We start from the raw sequence: 15,112 nt of genomic DNA on the forward strand, positions 1-15,112 counted from the left end.
GGTAATTATTAAACAGAAATCTGGGGGCTGGAGAGATGGCTCAGAGGTTGAGAGCACTGACTGCTCTTCAGAGGTCTTGAGTTCAATTCCCAGCAACCACATGGTGGCTCACAACCATCTATGATGCGATCTGATGCCCTCTTCTGGCCTGCAGGTGTACGTGCAGGCAGAGCATTGTATACGTAATAAATAAATAGATCTTAAAAACAAAACAAAACAAAACAAAAACCTGCAAAAAACCAGAAATCTGCTGAACCACGGAATGGGCTCCACTAAACTTCCTTTACTCGCTTGTGAAAAGGTGGACACTACCACTTACCAATAAAAAGTTCAATATGCCAGGCGTGGTGGCGCACGCCTTTAATCCCAGCACTCGGGAGGCAGAGGCAGGCGGATTGCTGTCAGTTCTACGCCAGCCTGGTCTACAAAGCAAGTCCAGGACAGCCAAGGATACACAGAGAAACCTTGTCTCGAAAAACAAAACAAAACAAAAAAGTTCCAGTGTGATCACAGCCTGGAGCAGGCTACAATCATCAATAAAATGGGACATATTTAATAAAGTGCTTTAAGGTGACAAGCAGGCTAGTGGCAGAAGTCAGAGGAAAGACTGACTCCAGCAGAGGGCCACAGCTTTCTGGCAGTTAAGCTTTCCGCGGCCACGAGAACCGCCTGAATAGACTGTTTCTTCACTAAGTGAGAGAAGAACGACCCCAGCGCAAGCTCAGAGGTCAGGAAAGCTTGAAGCGCTTTCAGGGAGCGGCGGCGGGCAGGGAGGCACCAGCAGGGAACATTCCGCTGGGAGGAGCTAGCACGTGTGGGGCTAGCACGAGGGGAGCAAGGTCACGTTCAGCTCAGAGCAGGTGAGGCACTGGGCAGTTCAGCCACCCGCCGTGTCCACCCCGCCCGCCGGGAGGAGTACCTTGACCACGCGCTCTGTCTGGGCTCCAATTCGTTTCTACTTGTGGTTACCGCTTCTTTCCCTCCGATCCCCCATGGACCCAGGGCCAGTGAGATGGGTTATTGGGTAAAGGCACTTGCCGACAAGCCTGATAACCCCAGTTTGATAACAAGGACACACACGGTAGAAGGCGAGAAGTGACTCCCGCGAGTTACGATATCCCTACCCAATAAGCGAGCCTGCACTTGCAAGCACACAATAAGTGTATAACCATAAAGAATTAAAAAAGAGGTGGCATAAGGGTCAGGCGGCATTTTCCCAGCGTGGCACCAGCGCAGGGGCGAGTTTCTTTTCTGTGTGGCTGTGAAGTGCTCTTCTTGGGTGTCTGGGAGCGCCCCACAGCCAGGGCAGGGATGGGCTAGGTGGCACAGGCAGGGCCGCGCGGACGGCGCTGACGCAGGAGCCGGGCGGGCTTGGGGGATGGGCGCCAGCCCCTTGAGGGAATGCAAGCCCCGGCTTCCTATTTCGGGAGCAAGGGGTGTGGACCACGTTCATCATGTGATGCGAGGGCTATTTAAAGAGGCTCTCCCGCCAGGAGCCGCGGTTCTGAGAGCCTGGACGCCTTCTCTCTCATCGCACCATGGCGGACGCCTTTGTCGGTACCTGGAAACTAGTGGACAGCAAGAATTTTGATGACTATATGAAGTCACTCGGTGAGCAAAACGCGGGCGCAGGATCCCGGATGCGGAGGGCCCCTAAAACTGGTCCTGGCACTGAGCCCCAGCTGGAGTGTTCATGCACCTCCCGTACCCTCCCTGCCAGTCTAGGCAAGGAATACCCAGGCACCGAGAGTATCCTGGGCTCGAGCACCCTCGCCCCATCCCCCAGCGTCCTGGAAGGGGCTGTCATGGTCTGAGTCTGGCCAGCAACGCAACTGGAGGGGGGCGAGGGGGGACGGGGGGGGGAGGGGGACGAGAAGCAGAGACAGCTGTGGCTGCAGAGGACAGCTGTGGCTGCAGAGGTCCGGGCTGGGAGGCGCTTTCTAGGAAGGATGTGTGTGATCTGGAGGTGAGAGGGGAGTTGAGTAAAAGAAAAGAAAGCGGGAAGCTGGCAGCAGAAGAAAGCATGGTGGTCTAGAAATTGAATCCCGAAAGGGAACATAGGAAGAGGTGACGAGAGACGTGGGCAATCAATCAGCAACAGTCTCTCCCCCTCCGTGCAGGTGCCCTGTTTCTCAGTCTGACCTTCACCTGTAGTGTGTGCAACCAGCCCCCGCATCAATGCCAGAGACGTTGCTGGTAGGGTATGGGGCAGGACGACCACCACACGTGGGCTTTCCTACTACACCAGTCTAATAACGCCTATACTGTGCCAGGGATAGGCAGAAGAAAGCTGGTGCCTGGTATACAGCAAAGGGTGCCAGAAGCAAGGTCAAGAGCGGAGAAGGGGAAGTGTGGTTTCGGGATGGGGAAAAATAAAGCTTCCAAGAACCTTGTTAGTAAGAGCTATGAAAATTGCCAGGTGGTGGTGGCGCTGGCTTTTAATCCCAGCACTCAAGAGGTAGAGGCAGCAAGCAGATCTCTGAGTTCGAGGCCAGCCTGGTCTACAGAGTGAGTTCTAGGACAACCAAGGTTAAGCAGATAAACCTGTCTTGAGAAGAGAAAGAAAATAGAGCCCCATGCCTTGTCTAGATAAGAAAACAACACGATATACATGCTCGCCACCTGATAGGAAAACCCAGGATTTCTTTTTGTCAATACTCAAGACTGAACTTAGAGAGAGCCGTGGCATGCCAGGCAGGCACTCTACCGCTGAGTCACCCCTCCCCCAACCTCTTATACTTTGTGTGACGGGCTCCCACTAACTTGCCCAGGCTGGTTTTGAACTTGTAATCTGCTATCTCAGCCTTCCAAGTATTTGAAAAGCTAGGACTACCTAGAATTCTTTCCAAGAATTCACCCAAGATGGCCCCACCCCTTCCTTTCTTGTCTTGGGCTCAGGTAAAGACCCTTCCTGTGGAGTCGACTAGGTTGAGACAAGAGAAACTGGGCTGGTCATGGCTGAGCTAGATTCCATTCCTTCTTCCAGAAGGAGGGCTGGCATATGACGTGTGGGGGGTGGAGTGTGCGCGTAGCCTCCTCTCACCTACTTCTGGCTCTTCTCTGAAATGGGCATTTTTGTCCTCTTGGTTTGGGGCTGGGACGCAAGGCCTTTGCACATGCTACACAAGCACGGTGACTGCCAAGTCACACCCCCAGCCAGAGATGCTATCGGCATCTACTCTACCCCTACCCCGAGAAGCATGCATTCTCCAGGAAGGCAGATGGCCTGGCTTTCTGTGTTGAGATAGGGCCTCACTGTGTGGCTGTCCTGGAGCTCCCTGTGGAGACCAGGTTCTCTTGCCTCCATGGCACTGGAGTTAGAGGCATGCACCATGCCCAGCTAGTTTTGATGCCTGGCTTTAGTACCCCCTCCCTGAGCTGCAGCCGCCTTCCCAACCTCCTTTTTGCCTCAGTGTCTTTGGGCTGTTGTTTTTTGGGTGCTGATAGAAACCAGGGTCTTGAGCAGGCTGCGCACATGACCGTCTCGACCCTCAGCCCAGAGCAGCTTTTAGGGGACTGAGATTCCATTTAACCTGCACATGTAGTCAGGCTGAAGCCCAGGACAGTACAGATTCACCCCAATTTCAGCAGTAGGGTTCATTAGCACCCTACACCTGTGGGTAGGGCCCGGGGAAACCACTGGTTCACTACTGAGGCCCAACTCACTCAGATACCACTCCTTGCTGAGGCCAAAGCCCCCCAAGCCTTATCCTACAGAACCAAAGGTTCTCAGAGCAGAGCAGCCCAGCCTAGTTAAGGGGCTACAGGAATGGTGGCTTTAATGGTACAGTATATTCTACGGGTGGTACAGTGGGACTAAAAGACAGTTTGGGAAGCTATGTCACAAAGCACTATTTGTTTATTTGGTCTTTTTGATAGAGGGTCTCACTGTAGTCCATGTTGTTCTGTTCTGGGGCTGTGCAGCCCAGGCTGGCTCTGAATTCTTGGTATTCCCCCCTGCTTCTGCCTCCTGAGTGAGATTCTAGGCAGGAGTCACCACGCCCAGCTTATAACAGCACAGGTTCTAAGCCTCATCTATAGATGGAGAGTAATAAAGCCTACACTTAGAGCTGTTCCAAGCATTACTTGGCAACCCATGTAGAGCTTGTACAATGCATGTAGCTTCAGGCAAATGCACACGGCTGGGTGGATATGCCTGCTTCCTGCTTCATTGCTGAGAACAGCTCAGCATGAGCTGGGACCAGAGCACAGGTAGTCAACAACGGAAGATTCCAGGGAAGCTACAACCCAAAGAGAAGGCCTGACCTGAGGGATCTGCGTACTTCACCTGTTTGTGGGACGCTTGGCCCCTTGCCTAGGGCTCAGGTCCAATGCTTATGTCAGAAGTCTCCCCCAGGGACTTCAACTCAACCCCTTGTCGCTACCACGTCAGCCTTCTTAAGTCTGAAGGAGACAAAACTCCCTTGTACTTACTTGTAACTAGGAGGCTTTGAAGCTGTAGTGTTGCCACAGAGGGCAGGACACTCAAATCTCAGTTTTCAGGGCGAAATTGGTAGACAGTCTTTGTCCACGGGACCGTAGAAGGCAGTTGACTGTTTCTTCTTTCTACAGTCTATGGTCTCAGTGTTCAGGAGGCCAGAGGCACCAGTTGCTCCATTCTGGAGGTGTCACAGTGCGTAGCAACTTCAAACTTCATCTCAGTGTTCACATCAACGAAACCTTCCAGGGATAGGACTGAGCGAGGGGCTGTCTATGTGATCCATACCCCTTGATACCTTACTCTAATGCCCACTGTTGCTGACCTTCCCTGGCATCAACATTCCTCCTATTTCAACATTCCTCCTATTTCACACCAGTCTGACATTTGCAGAGCTTAGGAAAAGACTGAATGAATGAGAAAATGGCCCTCAAAGACACGGGCCACTATGGTCCTCTTTCCTCATGCCTAGGCCCAAGGCTTCTCTTTGAGCTTGTCAGTGCCTCTCTACTCTAGCTAATAGATTCTCAACCACCTGTCCCTGCCCTTTAGGTGTGAGCTTTGCCACCAGGCAGGTGGCTAGCATGACCAAGCCTACCACAATCATCGAGAAGAACGGGGATAATGTCATCATTAAAACACACAGCACCTTCAAGAACACAGAGATCTGCTTTCAGCTGGGAGTGGAATTCGATGAGACAACGGCAGATGACAGGAAGGTCAAGGTAGGTCAAAGTGGGTGGAGGGTACTGAGGCACTGTAGGCTAAGAGGCCGGCTCTCTCTTAGCTTCCTCACTTTGAACTCCAAGGGCCAGACTGTCATAGATTCAGTAAGGTTCAGGGCTGGGATGCCCCTGGGGTTAAGTACAAGCTCTGGCTTATTTTCTTCTCACCTTCATGAGAAGGATCTATCAGCCACCACTGGTGTGGGCAGCAGAGCCAAGATATTCTTTTGACCTTGTGTCTCTAGCCTCAGCTGGGTGACCTTGTCCGCCAAGGTATGCTGTAGCTCTGAAGACTTGAACAGCCATGGCTGTGACCTGAAATGCTTTAGGAATGATGCCCAGAAGTCAGTGCCCTGCACTGAGGTCATCCGGACTCTGTTAGCAAAGGAGGCAGCAGGGAACAAAAGGCTGAGCCCTATCTGCAGCTCCCAGGCTAGGCCACCGACACTGACACACACTTTCCAGAGCCAGCAGCTGACAGGTAGAGCTAAGCTCAAGGACGTGCATTTACCAGCATGAATGCTGAAGGTGTTTGTAGTCTCTCCAAGTATTTATTCCAGAGTATGGGACGGGGCACCTACTGCCGGTTGTTGCTTAGTTACCTCATGGTGGCTATCCTGGGAGCTTGCTCCAAACCTCCTTGGCTCTGGGCCTGGCACAGCACTGAGGAAGAGCTATTGACATCTTTATCTATAGGTTGTCCCTCTCCTAGTATCCTATGCATCATGACCCTAAAATTCATCTGCTTCAGCTGATTCCTCCCCACAGTTGGCCCCAGAAAGAACAGGGTAGGTATCAGTCTTGAAGATGCAGGAGAGCTAAAGCCCAGCTCAGGACCACACGGCAGGCTAGCAATAGAGCAGAGGATGGTATCCTGAGTGACAGCCTACCCTGTATGGAGGCAGCTGCTCTACTACATGCCCCTACCTAAATCCTTAAACTTGCCACCTTCTTGTGGGACCAGATCGCACATTAAATACAACAGTGGTCCACTGGGATGTCTGGGTCAAAAATTAACTGCTCAGTTGAGAAAAGCCAATGGGGAAGGATGATTCCGTAAGATGGAACATAGACAGCAAAGAGACATGATCATGTTCAGCCATCACCCCTCTGGGCTCCTACCTAACAAACCCTGCCTGGTTCTTTTTCTGGCCTACAGCTCCCAAATTCCTAGAGAAGAGAGATCTGCCAGATACAAACTAGCTTAGATAGGCTGGTGACACTGGGGACCAAATGGTCACTAAAAACTAGAGCTGACAAAAACTCCAAGGACACCTGGTCCTTGGGATTGCTACTCTTTTGCCAGTTGAGCAGGAGTGGTGGTGTCACATGATACAAACTAAAGGGAAAAGCCCAAGGGCCTTTTAGACATTGACGTGCACAGGACTAGAAAATTCTTCAGGATTCCTCTTTGGCCAGTCTCAGAGGGAAGGATGGGTTTGAGGGGAACCTGGGGCTGTGTTCCACCTGAGCTACCTCAGCATTAGCATCCCTTGGGGCTTGTGCCTCTAGGCTGAGCCCCTGCCCCTGCCAGGCGACCACAAAGCAGGAACCCTGTGTACTTATGTTGGAGGCGGGCTATCTGAATGCTAATCCTAGCACCATTACTGGCTAGGTTCCTGGCCTGCTCCACTTGTCCTGCCCTTCAATTCTGGCTCTTTTCACAGTCAATCGTGACACTGGATGGAGGCAAACTTGTCCACGTGCAGAAGTGGGACGGGCAGGAGTCGACGCTTACGAGGGAGCTAAGTGACGGGAAACTCATCCTGGTAAGACGGGCAGTGGTGGGGCCTTCTTTAGCTCAGGTCCTTCCTGGAGGCCAGAGGAGCTGTTAACAGGAGGCAGGGGTGGAGTCATGACACCATTCAAGTATCAGCCTAAAGGCTGTTTGACTTTGGACACATTACTTTTTTGTTTTTCAAGACAGGGTTTCTCTGTGTAGCCTTGGCTGTCCTGGACTCACTTTGTAGACCAGGCTGGCCTTGAACTCACATCGATCCACCTGCCTCTGCCTCCTGAGTGCTGGGATTACAGGCGTGTGCCGCCACCACCACCTGGCTTCCAGTAATAACACAAACCTTGAGGGCTGCTGGGAGGCCAGTGTATTCACAGCCAAAACCACTGTCCAACTGGGAAAAGCGCAGCGGGTACCTACCACAGCCTCCTGCTTGCTGTTCCCCAGGCAGAGGCAGGAAGCAGGACCAGTTGATCCCAGGCTCTCTAGAGCAGCTGCCACTGTCCTCTCCTGGAGGAAAGCAGACATCTGCAGTAGGCTTGTGCCTGGTGGACACTGCTGGGGAGCGGCCCCCTCCTGGCTTGCCATTTGTCTACTGTTCCTAGCTTCCTGAAAGTAACTATTGTCTAGACAGGTGATAGAACCAGGCCCGCAGACCTGCTTTGGGACAAGTTTGAAAGCCTCAGTAGGAGAACATTGCCTTGTAGGCCTGCACCAGGAGCACAGAGAGCAGTGTCAGCTCAGTGGGACCTGCTAATTGCACAGTCACAGGAGCCTGGGGTTCCTACCAGGTTAGGGGTGAGGTGCCTAGCTTTGAAGGTGGCTAACAAACAGGACTATAGTCACTGGGCAGCTAGATTATGGTGTGGCCATGGCTTGGCTCTACCGTGCCAGAATACTAGGTGGTCAGGGGAGGGAGAAAAAGATGGCAGATGAGCAGTTTCTCGAGGGTCTGGATGTTCTTATTCGCCTGTCTGCTATGCACCAGGCACCACCTTTGGCCAGTGCTAAATACAAAAGGGAAACCGGAAAGCGCTGAATCTTGACCAATTTACCTCCTCTTTCAAGGGCCCATCCCCCCCCCAAAGTCTCTAAAATGGTAATTTTGTCATCTTAAAAGATTTGTATGGGGGGAGGGGAATGTAACTCGCCTGGCACACAGCAAGTGTTCAGGTGCTGTCCAGGATGAAGAAGGTGGCAGCGTTCCTTTCCTTGCTCCACCCCATCTGACTCTGTCTTTCCTTCCAGACTCTCACCCATGGCAATGTGGTGAGCACTCGAACTTACGAGAAGGCATGACCTGGCTGCTCGTCACCGATCTGCCAACTGGCTACCCCTCCACTCAGCACCTCGTTGCCTCATTTTTTTCCTTCTGGTGTTTTGTATAGATACACTTTGGTTGGGATTTTTCTGGAGATAAGGGGCATCAGCCTGGATCCAGTTCCCACTGTGTATGTGGTTTATTTTTTAAAACTATCCAAAGGGTGCTCTGAGGTCAATAAAGCAGAGCCAAAGCCAGCCACTTGCCTTTTGTCATCCTTTCCTGTGTCACAGGAAATGACAGCCTGCAGGTCACCTGGGAAGCAGCTGATACAAAGCTGAGTGCAGTCTCAGGTCACCCGTGAGGAACTACAGGACATGCACAGCGCCTTCACACTCACCTGCCCACGGTCAGATGACTTCACTGGCTGTCACTGAGTGGCTACCCCACAGCCATCCTGCACAGAGCACTCTGTGGTGTGCTGTGGTTGCCCTCCATCAGGAGTACAGGCTTAGGACATAGGGGTCAGGTGTGGACCACTGTGGAGGGAGGTGACTGCTAATGCCCAGCAAGTCCCCAAGGTTACAGAGTCTTACTGGGTTTTTGTTTGTTTGTTTTTGGTTTTGTTTTTTAATCAACCCAGAAAAAATAAGTCCTCACTGTGAAAGAGGGGCCTTACAAGTGATCTCCAGAAAGCTGTGACCTGCCAGTGGCCTTAGTCTGGCCACTTTCCAGGGTCTCGGATAACATATTAAGTGTTTTCTGTGAACTGATGTGTTAAGTCTGTAAGTTACCCAGGAAGGATTATGGGAATACGGCTTTCTGGAAAGTTTAAAACAAACAGTTCCATTTATGCCAGGAATTTAAGCAGCGACCTGAAATGGAAGCAATCACTCCCGCAGTGACAGACAGAAAGCAGAGCAATGACCATGGCTGCAGATTTCTAGTTCAGCTGTCACTGCAAAGACTGGTAACGGCCATGGTACAGACCCTGGATGAGGAAATGGAGAAGTCACCCACAACTGGTCCAGATAGCAGGACGGTGGGGCTGCTCTCTGGCCACAGCCAGGCTCCCAGGCTCCCCTCCACAGTGGCACCTGTGGCTTTAGCATGGACTCTTGCAAAGGACTCTGGCAGTGGCAGCCGGGGATGAGACTAGAACCGTCGGCTGAATGAGGAAATTATGTGCATGAATGCAATGGCCGCAGGGGTCACTTGCAAAGGTACCAGGAGCAATAAGGAAAAACATTTTGGGAGCTGCCCTCTAGCTCCCCAATCTGCTTGCTGCATGAGGAGAAGCCACCTGAGAGCACGGGGACGAAGTCAGTGGGGTGGGGGCCCCTTTCTCACTACTGAGTCTTTTAGGAGCCGGGGGCTGCAGGGCCCACTCCGCCCTCATTCCCTGTGTTTCTTGTGTTTCTTCCTCTTCTTCTTCTTCTTTGTAGCCTTGTTGTCTTTTGATGTATGTCTCGCCTTCTTGCCCACATCACTCTCAGAGTCAGAGCTATCACAGTCAGATGATTTCCTGTCTTTATGTTTTTTTTTCTTCTTTTCCTAAAAGGGAAATGTACAGTTTCAACATTTGTGTGTCTATCTCTAATATCAAAACCACAGGAGGTGACCAACAGGTGAAATATAGCTGTGTGGTGCATGCCTGAAATTCCAGCACTGGCAAAGTGGGAGCAGGAAGATCAGGAGTTCAAGGTCAGTCAGGACTGCATCAGACCTTGCAAAGAAAAAACAAATCAAAACAAAAAACCCCCGGGCAAAGTAGCACATGCCTGTAATTCCAGCTCTACAGAGGCAGATTTGGTAGAGTGTATACTGTGAGCTCCACACCAGCCAGGCTATAAAAGGCAGCAAAATCTCAAATGAGAAGAACTAAGACGCATGGCACCTGTAATGTAGATTTTTGTTTTGTTTTAGCTGTCCTAGACTCACTTTGTAGACTAGGCTGGCCTTGAACTCACAGTGACCCACCTGCCTCCCAATTGCTGGGATTAAAAGTATGCATCACTGCCGGGCGTGGTGGCGCACGCCTTTAATCCCAGCACTCGGGAGGCAGAGGCAGGCGGATCGCTGTGAGTTCGAGGCCAGCCTGGTCTACAAAGTGAGTCCAGGACAGTCAAGGCTACACAGAGAAACCCTGTCTCGAAAAACCAAAAAAAAAAAAGTATGCATCACTATGCTGGGCTTGTATCGTAGACTTTTATCCTGTTTGAACCATGTTGAAAGTGTGCTGATGTCTACAACATAGATGACAACATGTTTGCACACACACAGAGTTAATACCCAGAAGACTCCCCCGGAGCTAGAGTTTGTTGTAGGAGGTTGTGAGAAACCAGTACGGGTTCTGGGAACCAAACTCCAGGAACTCCAGCGGCACATGTGCTTTTAACCACAAGGTATTTTTTTTTTCCAGCCCAGCGTTTCCTTTTTTTAAAAAATAAGCATCTTCTCTTTTTTGTTTGTTTTATTTTTGAGTCGGGGTTTCTCTGTGTAGCCTTGGTTATCCTGGAACTCATCCTGGCCTCTTAATCCAGAAATCCGCCTGCCTCTGCCTCCCAAGTGCTGGGGTTAAAGGCATGTGCCACCACGGCCGGCTCTGGCTCATTTTTAAAAAGTACTTGCTGGGCATGGTAGATGGATTTCAATGAATTATTGGTCAGCCTAGTCTACATAGTGAGTTCCAACACAGTCAGGGCAATGGAGAGAGACACTGTTTAAAAATTAATAAGTAAAAATAATAAATAAGTTTAGGTCAACCTTTCTAACAGTCAAAACAACAGGAAAAACAAGTATTTTGGGGGGTAGGATGTCTTAAAACAGGGTCATGCAGCACACTTCTATCCTTGAACTCTGAATCCTCCTGCCTCAGCTTGCAGGGCTGCAATTGTAGGACCGTACTACCACGTCAGCTATTCGCATTCTTTGGAAGACATATGTACATCAGGCTTTTCTTTCTTCTTTTTAAAAAAAATTTATTAATTTTTTTATGTATACAGTGTTTTGCCTCAATCTGGTCTCTCGATCTGGGTACAACACTAGGAATTGATGAATGTGCGATAGAGAACAGAATAAAAGTATATGGCTTCTCTCTTAGGAGGATATTATTGCTGTTAAAACACATTTTTATAAACACAAGGGCAGAAACATAAAGTGTGGCTATATGTGTGTGTCTTGTCAGAGAGAGCTCATAAAAGAGATTAGGGCTGGGGCTGGGAGATACAGCTCATTGGTTAAGAGCACTGGCAACTCTAGTAGAGGACCCAGGTTTAATTCCCAGCATCCACACAGTAGCTCACAACTGTAACTCTAGGGGAGCCAACTTCCTCTTCTGGGCTCTGCCAGCACCAGGCACAGGCACGGCTCCCAGACACACACCCATAGACGTTAAAAAAATAAACAAACAGGAACAACAAGAACCTCCCGTCCCGAGAGAGCAGAAATCATGGTAGCATGTGTAAGAGAGTCACAGCCAGGTGTTGTGAAGAATGCGCCCTGCACAGAGGCAGGAGCATCAGCTCACCTACACAAGGAGTCTGAGCCCGTGAGGCCACATCTCCAAAAGTCAGTGTCAGTTAGGAACTGACTTGTCACCGCTTTCTATTTTGAGGAGCTGGGCATCATCCTATAGGGAACACTGCCAAAGATCATAACAGCCCCACTCAGCAAAGGAAAGAACTGTAGTTAAGGTTTAACTCACACAGCCAGTCACAAGTTCCCAGGGACCTCAAACTACTCAAATTATGTTAGAAAGACTCAAGCCAAAGTCTAAAGTACTCAGGAGACCCCAGGCTAGTGATACGGAGAGAATATACAAATCAACCATTTTCAAGCTACGTGGCTAATTCTTCTAACGGATCCTTACACACAGAATGAAAATAATCTTTATGTGAAGAACCCACCGAGGGGAAAGATTACATCAGAGCCTTTCACTCCTAGAGCTTGTAATGTGTGACACAAAATGACCACTCAACCAATCTTTAAAAAGCTCACACCTGCAATCCCAGCACTCAGAAGGCTAAAGCAAGAGGATCACTGAAGGCACACGCCTATAATCCCAGCACTCGGGAGATAGAGGCAGGCGGATCCCTGTGAGTTCGAGGCCAGCCTGGTCTACAAAGTGAGTCCAGGACAGCCAAGGCTACCCAGAGAAACCCTATCTCAGAAAAAATTAAAAGCCAGGTGGGACTCAGTGTAAAAATTAATCTTTTTTTCCGAGACAGGGTTTCTCTGTGTAGCCATCAAAATTAATCTTAAACACACGCACGCACACATGCACATGTGCACACACACCACCAACACCACCAACACCAACAAAAAAAACTGGACATGGTGGCGCACACCTATAATGCCAGCAGCACTCAAGAGGCAGAGGCAGATGGATCTCCGCTGAATTTGAGGACAGCCTGGTCTACAAATAGAGTTCCAGGCAAAGTAGGACTACATAGTGAGAGACCCTGTTCTTCCCTCACTGCCCAACAACCACAACAACAACAGAGCAAGGGGAACATGGACCAACCACCACCAAAACAAAACAAACTCAATAACCGACCACAGAAATATCTTACAAGTTAGGAAAGCATCTATTGGCTGACCAAACTACAGCACAGCTCTTTCCCTCTTTTCTGCACAGCATGCTACAAATCTTTCTGTCTGTACCACAATAAAATCTGCTTTAGGAATCACTGTGCTCTCAGCAACAAATGAAGACAACTCCAAGAGACAGCAGTTCTCACCCACTGATGGGAGCAGGCAAGTGCGTCCTGGAAGACAATTTGATACGGTCTATCTAGAGCCTTAAGAGTCCTTATTTTATTTCTTTATTATATTTAGTGTCAGTTGTTTTGCCTACAAGTGTTTATGTGAGCCATGTGCATGCCTGGTGCCCACGAAAAGAAGGCATCAGATCCCCTGGAACTCGAGCTATGGATGGCTGTGGACCACCATGTGGGTGCTGGGAATCGAACCCAGGTCCTCTGCAAGAGCAACAGGTGCTCTTAACCACAGAGCCAACTCTCCAGCCCCAAGAACCCTAAAGTCTTCAATATATTTTTAGTTGTTTTCTTTTGTTTCTTTCTTTCTTTTCTTTTGAGACAGGGTCTTTCTATGCAGCCCTGGCTGGCCTCCAGTTCAGAGATCCACCAGACTTTGCCCCCCTCAAGCGGCGTCACAGTCTGCATCCCTAAACGCCCAAACTCACTACCTATCTTCTGCTGGCCCTGGAACTGTGGCAATCCACCTTCCCCTGCCTCCTGAGTGCTGGGATTACAGGTGTGAGCTGTCAACCTGGTTCCCTTGACTCAGTAATCTTATTTTAAAGATATTTTGTTTTCTGAAATTATGTTTAAATGTATGCTTGTGAGTGAGTGCAGGCCACAGAGGCCAGAGGTGTCAGACTTCTCTGGGGACAGAGTTACAGGTGGTTGTAACTGACACCTGACATGGGGGCTGGACACTGAACTCAGGCGCTCTGGAAGAGCGAGCGCAACAAGCTCCTGTCCAACGAGTCATCTCTCCAGGCCCTGCCCTTCTTTTGAAAAGATTATTTTTTACTTGTATATGTACAGTGCCCAAGGAGGCCAGAAGAGGGTGTCAGATCCCCTGAAACTGGAGCTAAAAGTGGTTGTGAGCCACCATTGGGTACTGGCAACTGAAGCCAGGTCCTCTGCAGGAGCAGCCAGTGCTGCCACAAGAGAACCTATCTCAAAAATAACTCAACCAATCCTTATAGTCATAGAGTGAAACATTATGTGGCTTTTTGCTTGCTTGTTTTGTTTTCTTGAGACAGTTTCTCTGTGTAGCCCTGCCTGGCTGTCCTGGAACTCACTCTGTAGACCAGGCTGGCCTCAAACTCTGAGATCCGCCACTATGTGGCTTTTAACATCAAGTTTTTTGGTTTGTTTTTTCATTTTAGAGATAGAATTTCTTTGTGTAGCCCTGGCTGTCCTGGAACTTGTTCTGTAGACCAGGCTGGCCTCGAACTCACAGAGATCCACCTGCCTCTGCCTCCCTGAGTGCTGGGATCACAGACACAGGCTTGTACCACAACACCCAGCTAACATCAAGGGTTTTTTTTTTTGTTGTTTTTTGTTTGTTTTTGTTTTATGAACACTTAAGGATACTTAAAAATAAGAAAAATGCACACCTTTAATCCCAGCACTAGGGAGGCAGAGGCAAGTGGATTGCTGTGAGTTCAAGGCCAGCCTGGTCTACAAAGCAAGTCCAGGACAGCCAAGACTACACAGAGAAACCCTGTCTCAAATAAACAGCAACAACAACAACACAAAAACAAAAACAAAAAAAGAAGAAGAAAATAGGAACCAAACTAAAGTTACAATAACTATAATTTTATATTATATGTATAGATATACATTTACTTATATTGTTAGCTAGGAAAAAGATTAGAATACGCCAAAATTTCTAATACAACTCTCTCTGGAATGATTATAAGAGCTTGTTTTTTCTAAATGCTTACAAAATGCATTTGTACCTCAATACCCACAGAAATGTGATAAATAATAGCAAGCCAGCTTTTACCTTCTTTCTTTTCCTGGAAGAATTCTTTGTGGCGTCAGGCTTCTCAACTCCTTCTTCCTTTGCCTCCTCTTTTTCCTCTTCCTCCTCAGGGATCAAAGAATACTTGGTTCCACCTGGCTGCATGAAACAGTCTTTTGCAAAGTGGCCTGCAGAAAAGAACACAAAGGCTAGGGAGGTAAAAAAACACTGCCTCCTCTGCTTATTGGGAGTTGTGTTTCTGCCACCTCAAGGTAGCAATGCCCACCCAACCGGACCCAGGCAAGAGCTGGTGTTAGAGCAGTTGGAGACGCTGGTGCAGCTTTGGAAATGGCAAAAGATACGAGCAAGCAGGCTTGTGCTGCCCTCCCTTAGCAATGGGGCTTATTAATTTTTAAAGATCTATTTTGGAACTTATTCCTGACAATGAACCA

At 49.4% G+C, this 15,112-nt stretch overlaps 2 protein-coding genes across 5 annotated transcripts in view; one reads left to right on the forward strand and one right to left on the reverse strand.

The window, feature by feature from the left end:
• Nucleotides 1-1,457: 1,457 nt before the first annotated feature.
• On the forward strand, nt 1,458-8,416 carry FABP3 (fatty acid binding protein 3). The gene is made up of 4 exons (XM_084787677.1): nt 1,458-1,611; nt 4,991-5,163; nt 6,831-6,932; nt 8,147-8,416. Exons 1-4 carry the CDS (start codon nt 1,539-1,541, stop codon nt 8,195-8,197), a joined length of 399 nt encoding a protein of 132 aa, XP_084643803.1. The 5' UTR covers nt 1,458-1,538; the 3' UTR covers nt 8,198-8,416.
• Nucleotides 8,417-8,759: 343 nt separating this feature from the next.
• ZCCHC17 (zinc finger CCHC-type containing 17) overlaps nt 8,760-15,112 on the reverse strand; it is a 40,116-nt gene continuing 33,763 nt past the window's right edge. For all 4 annotated transcript variants that reach the window (XM_084787672.1, XM_084787671.1, XM_084787674.1 and 1 more), the window contains 2 exons: nt 14,703-14,848; nt 8,760-9,713 (listed from right to left, as the gene is read on the reverse strand). In XM_084787672.1, coding sequence (XP_084643798.1) covers nt 9,555-9,713; nt 14,703-14,848 — 305 coding nt within the window. In that variant the 3' untranslated portion in view covers nt 8,760-9,554. The remainder of the gene's footprint in view (nt 9,714-14,702; nt 14,849-15,112) is intronic.

This window comes from Acomys minous, assembly GCF_964271855.1.
Source record: "Acomys minous genome assembly, chromosome: 6".
Taxonomy (NCBI): Eukaryota; Metazoa; Chordata; class Mammalia; order Rodentia; family Muridae; genus Acomys; species Acomys minous.

Bases quoted from the DNA above. Each gene is read 5' to 3' on its own strand.
- FABP3 (XM_084787677.1), top strand. From the start codon at position 1,539: ATGGCGGACGCCTTTGTCGGTACCTGGAAACTAGTGGACAGCAAGAAT. The intron at 5,164-6,830 runs GTAGGTCAAAGT...CTCTTTTCACAG, and splicing joins CAGATGACAGGAAGGTCAAG to TCAATCGTGACACTGGATGG. The intron at 6,933-8,146 runs GTAAGACGGGCA...CTTTCCTTCCAG, and splicing joins GTGACGGGAAACTCATCCTG to ACTCTCACCCATGGCAATGT.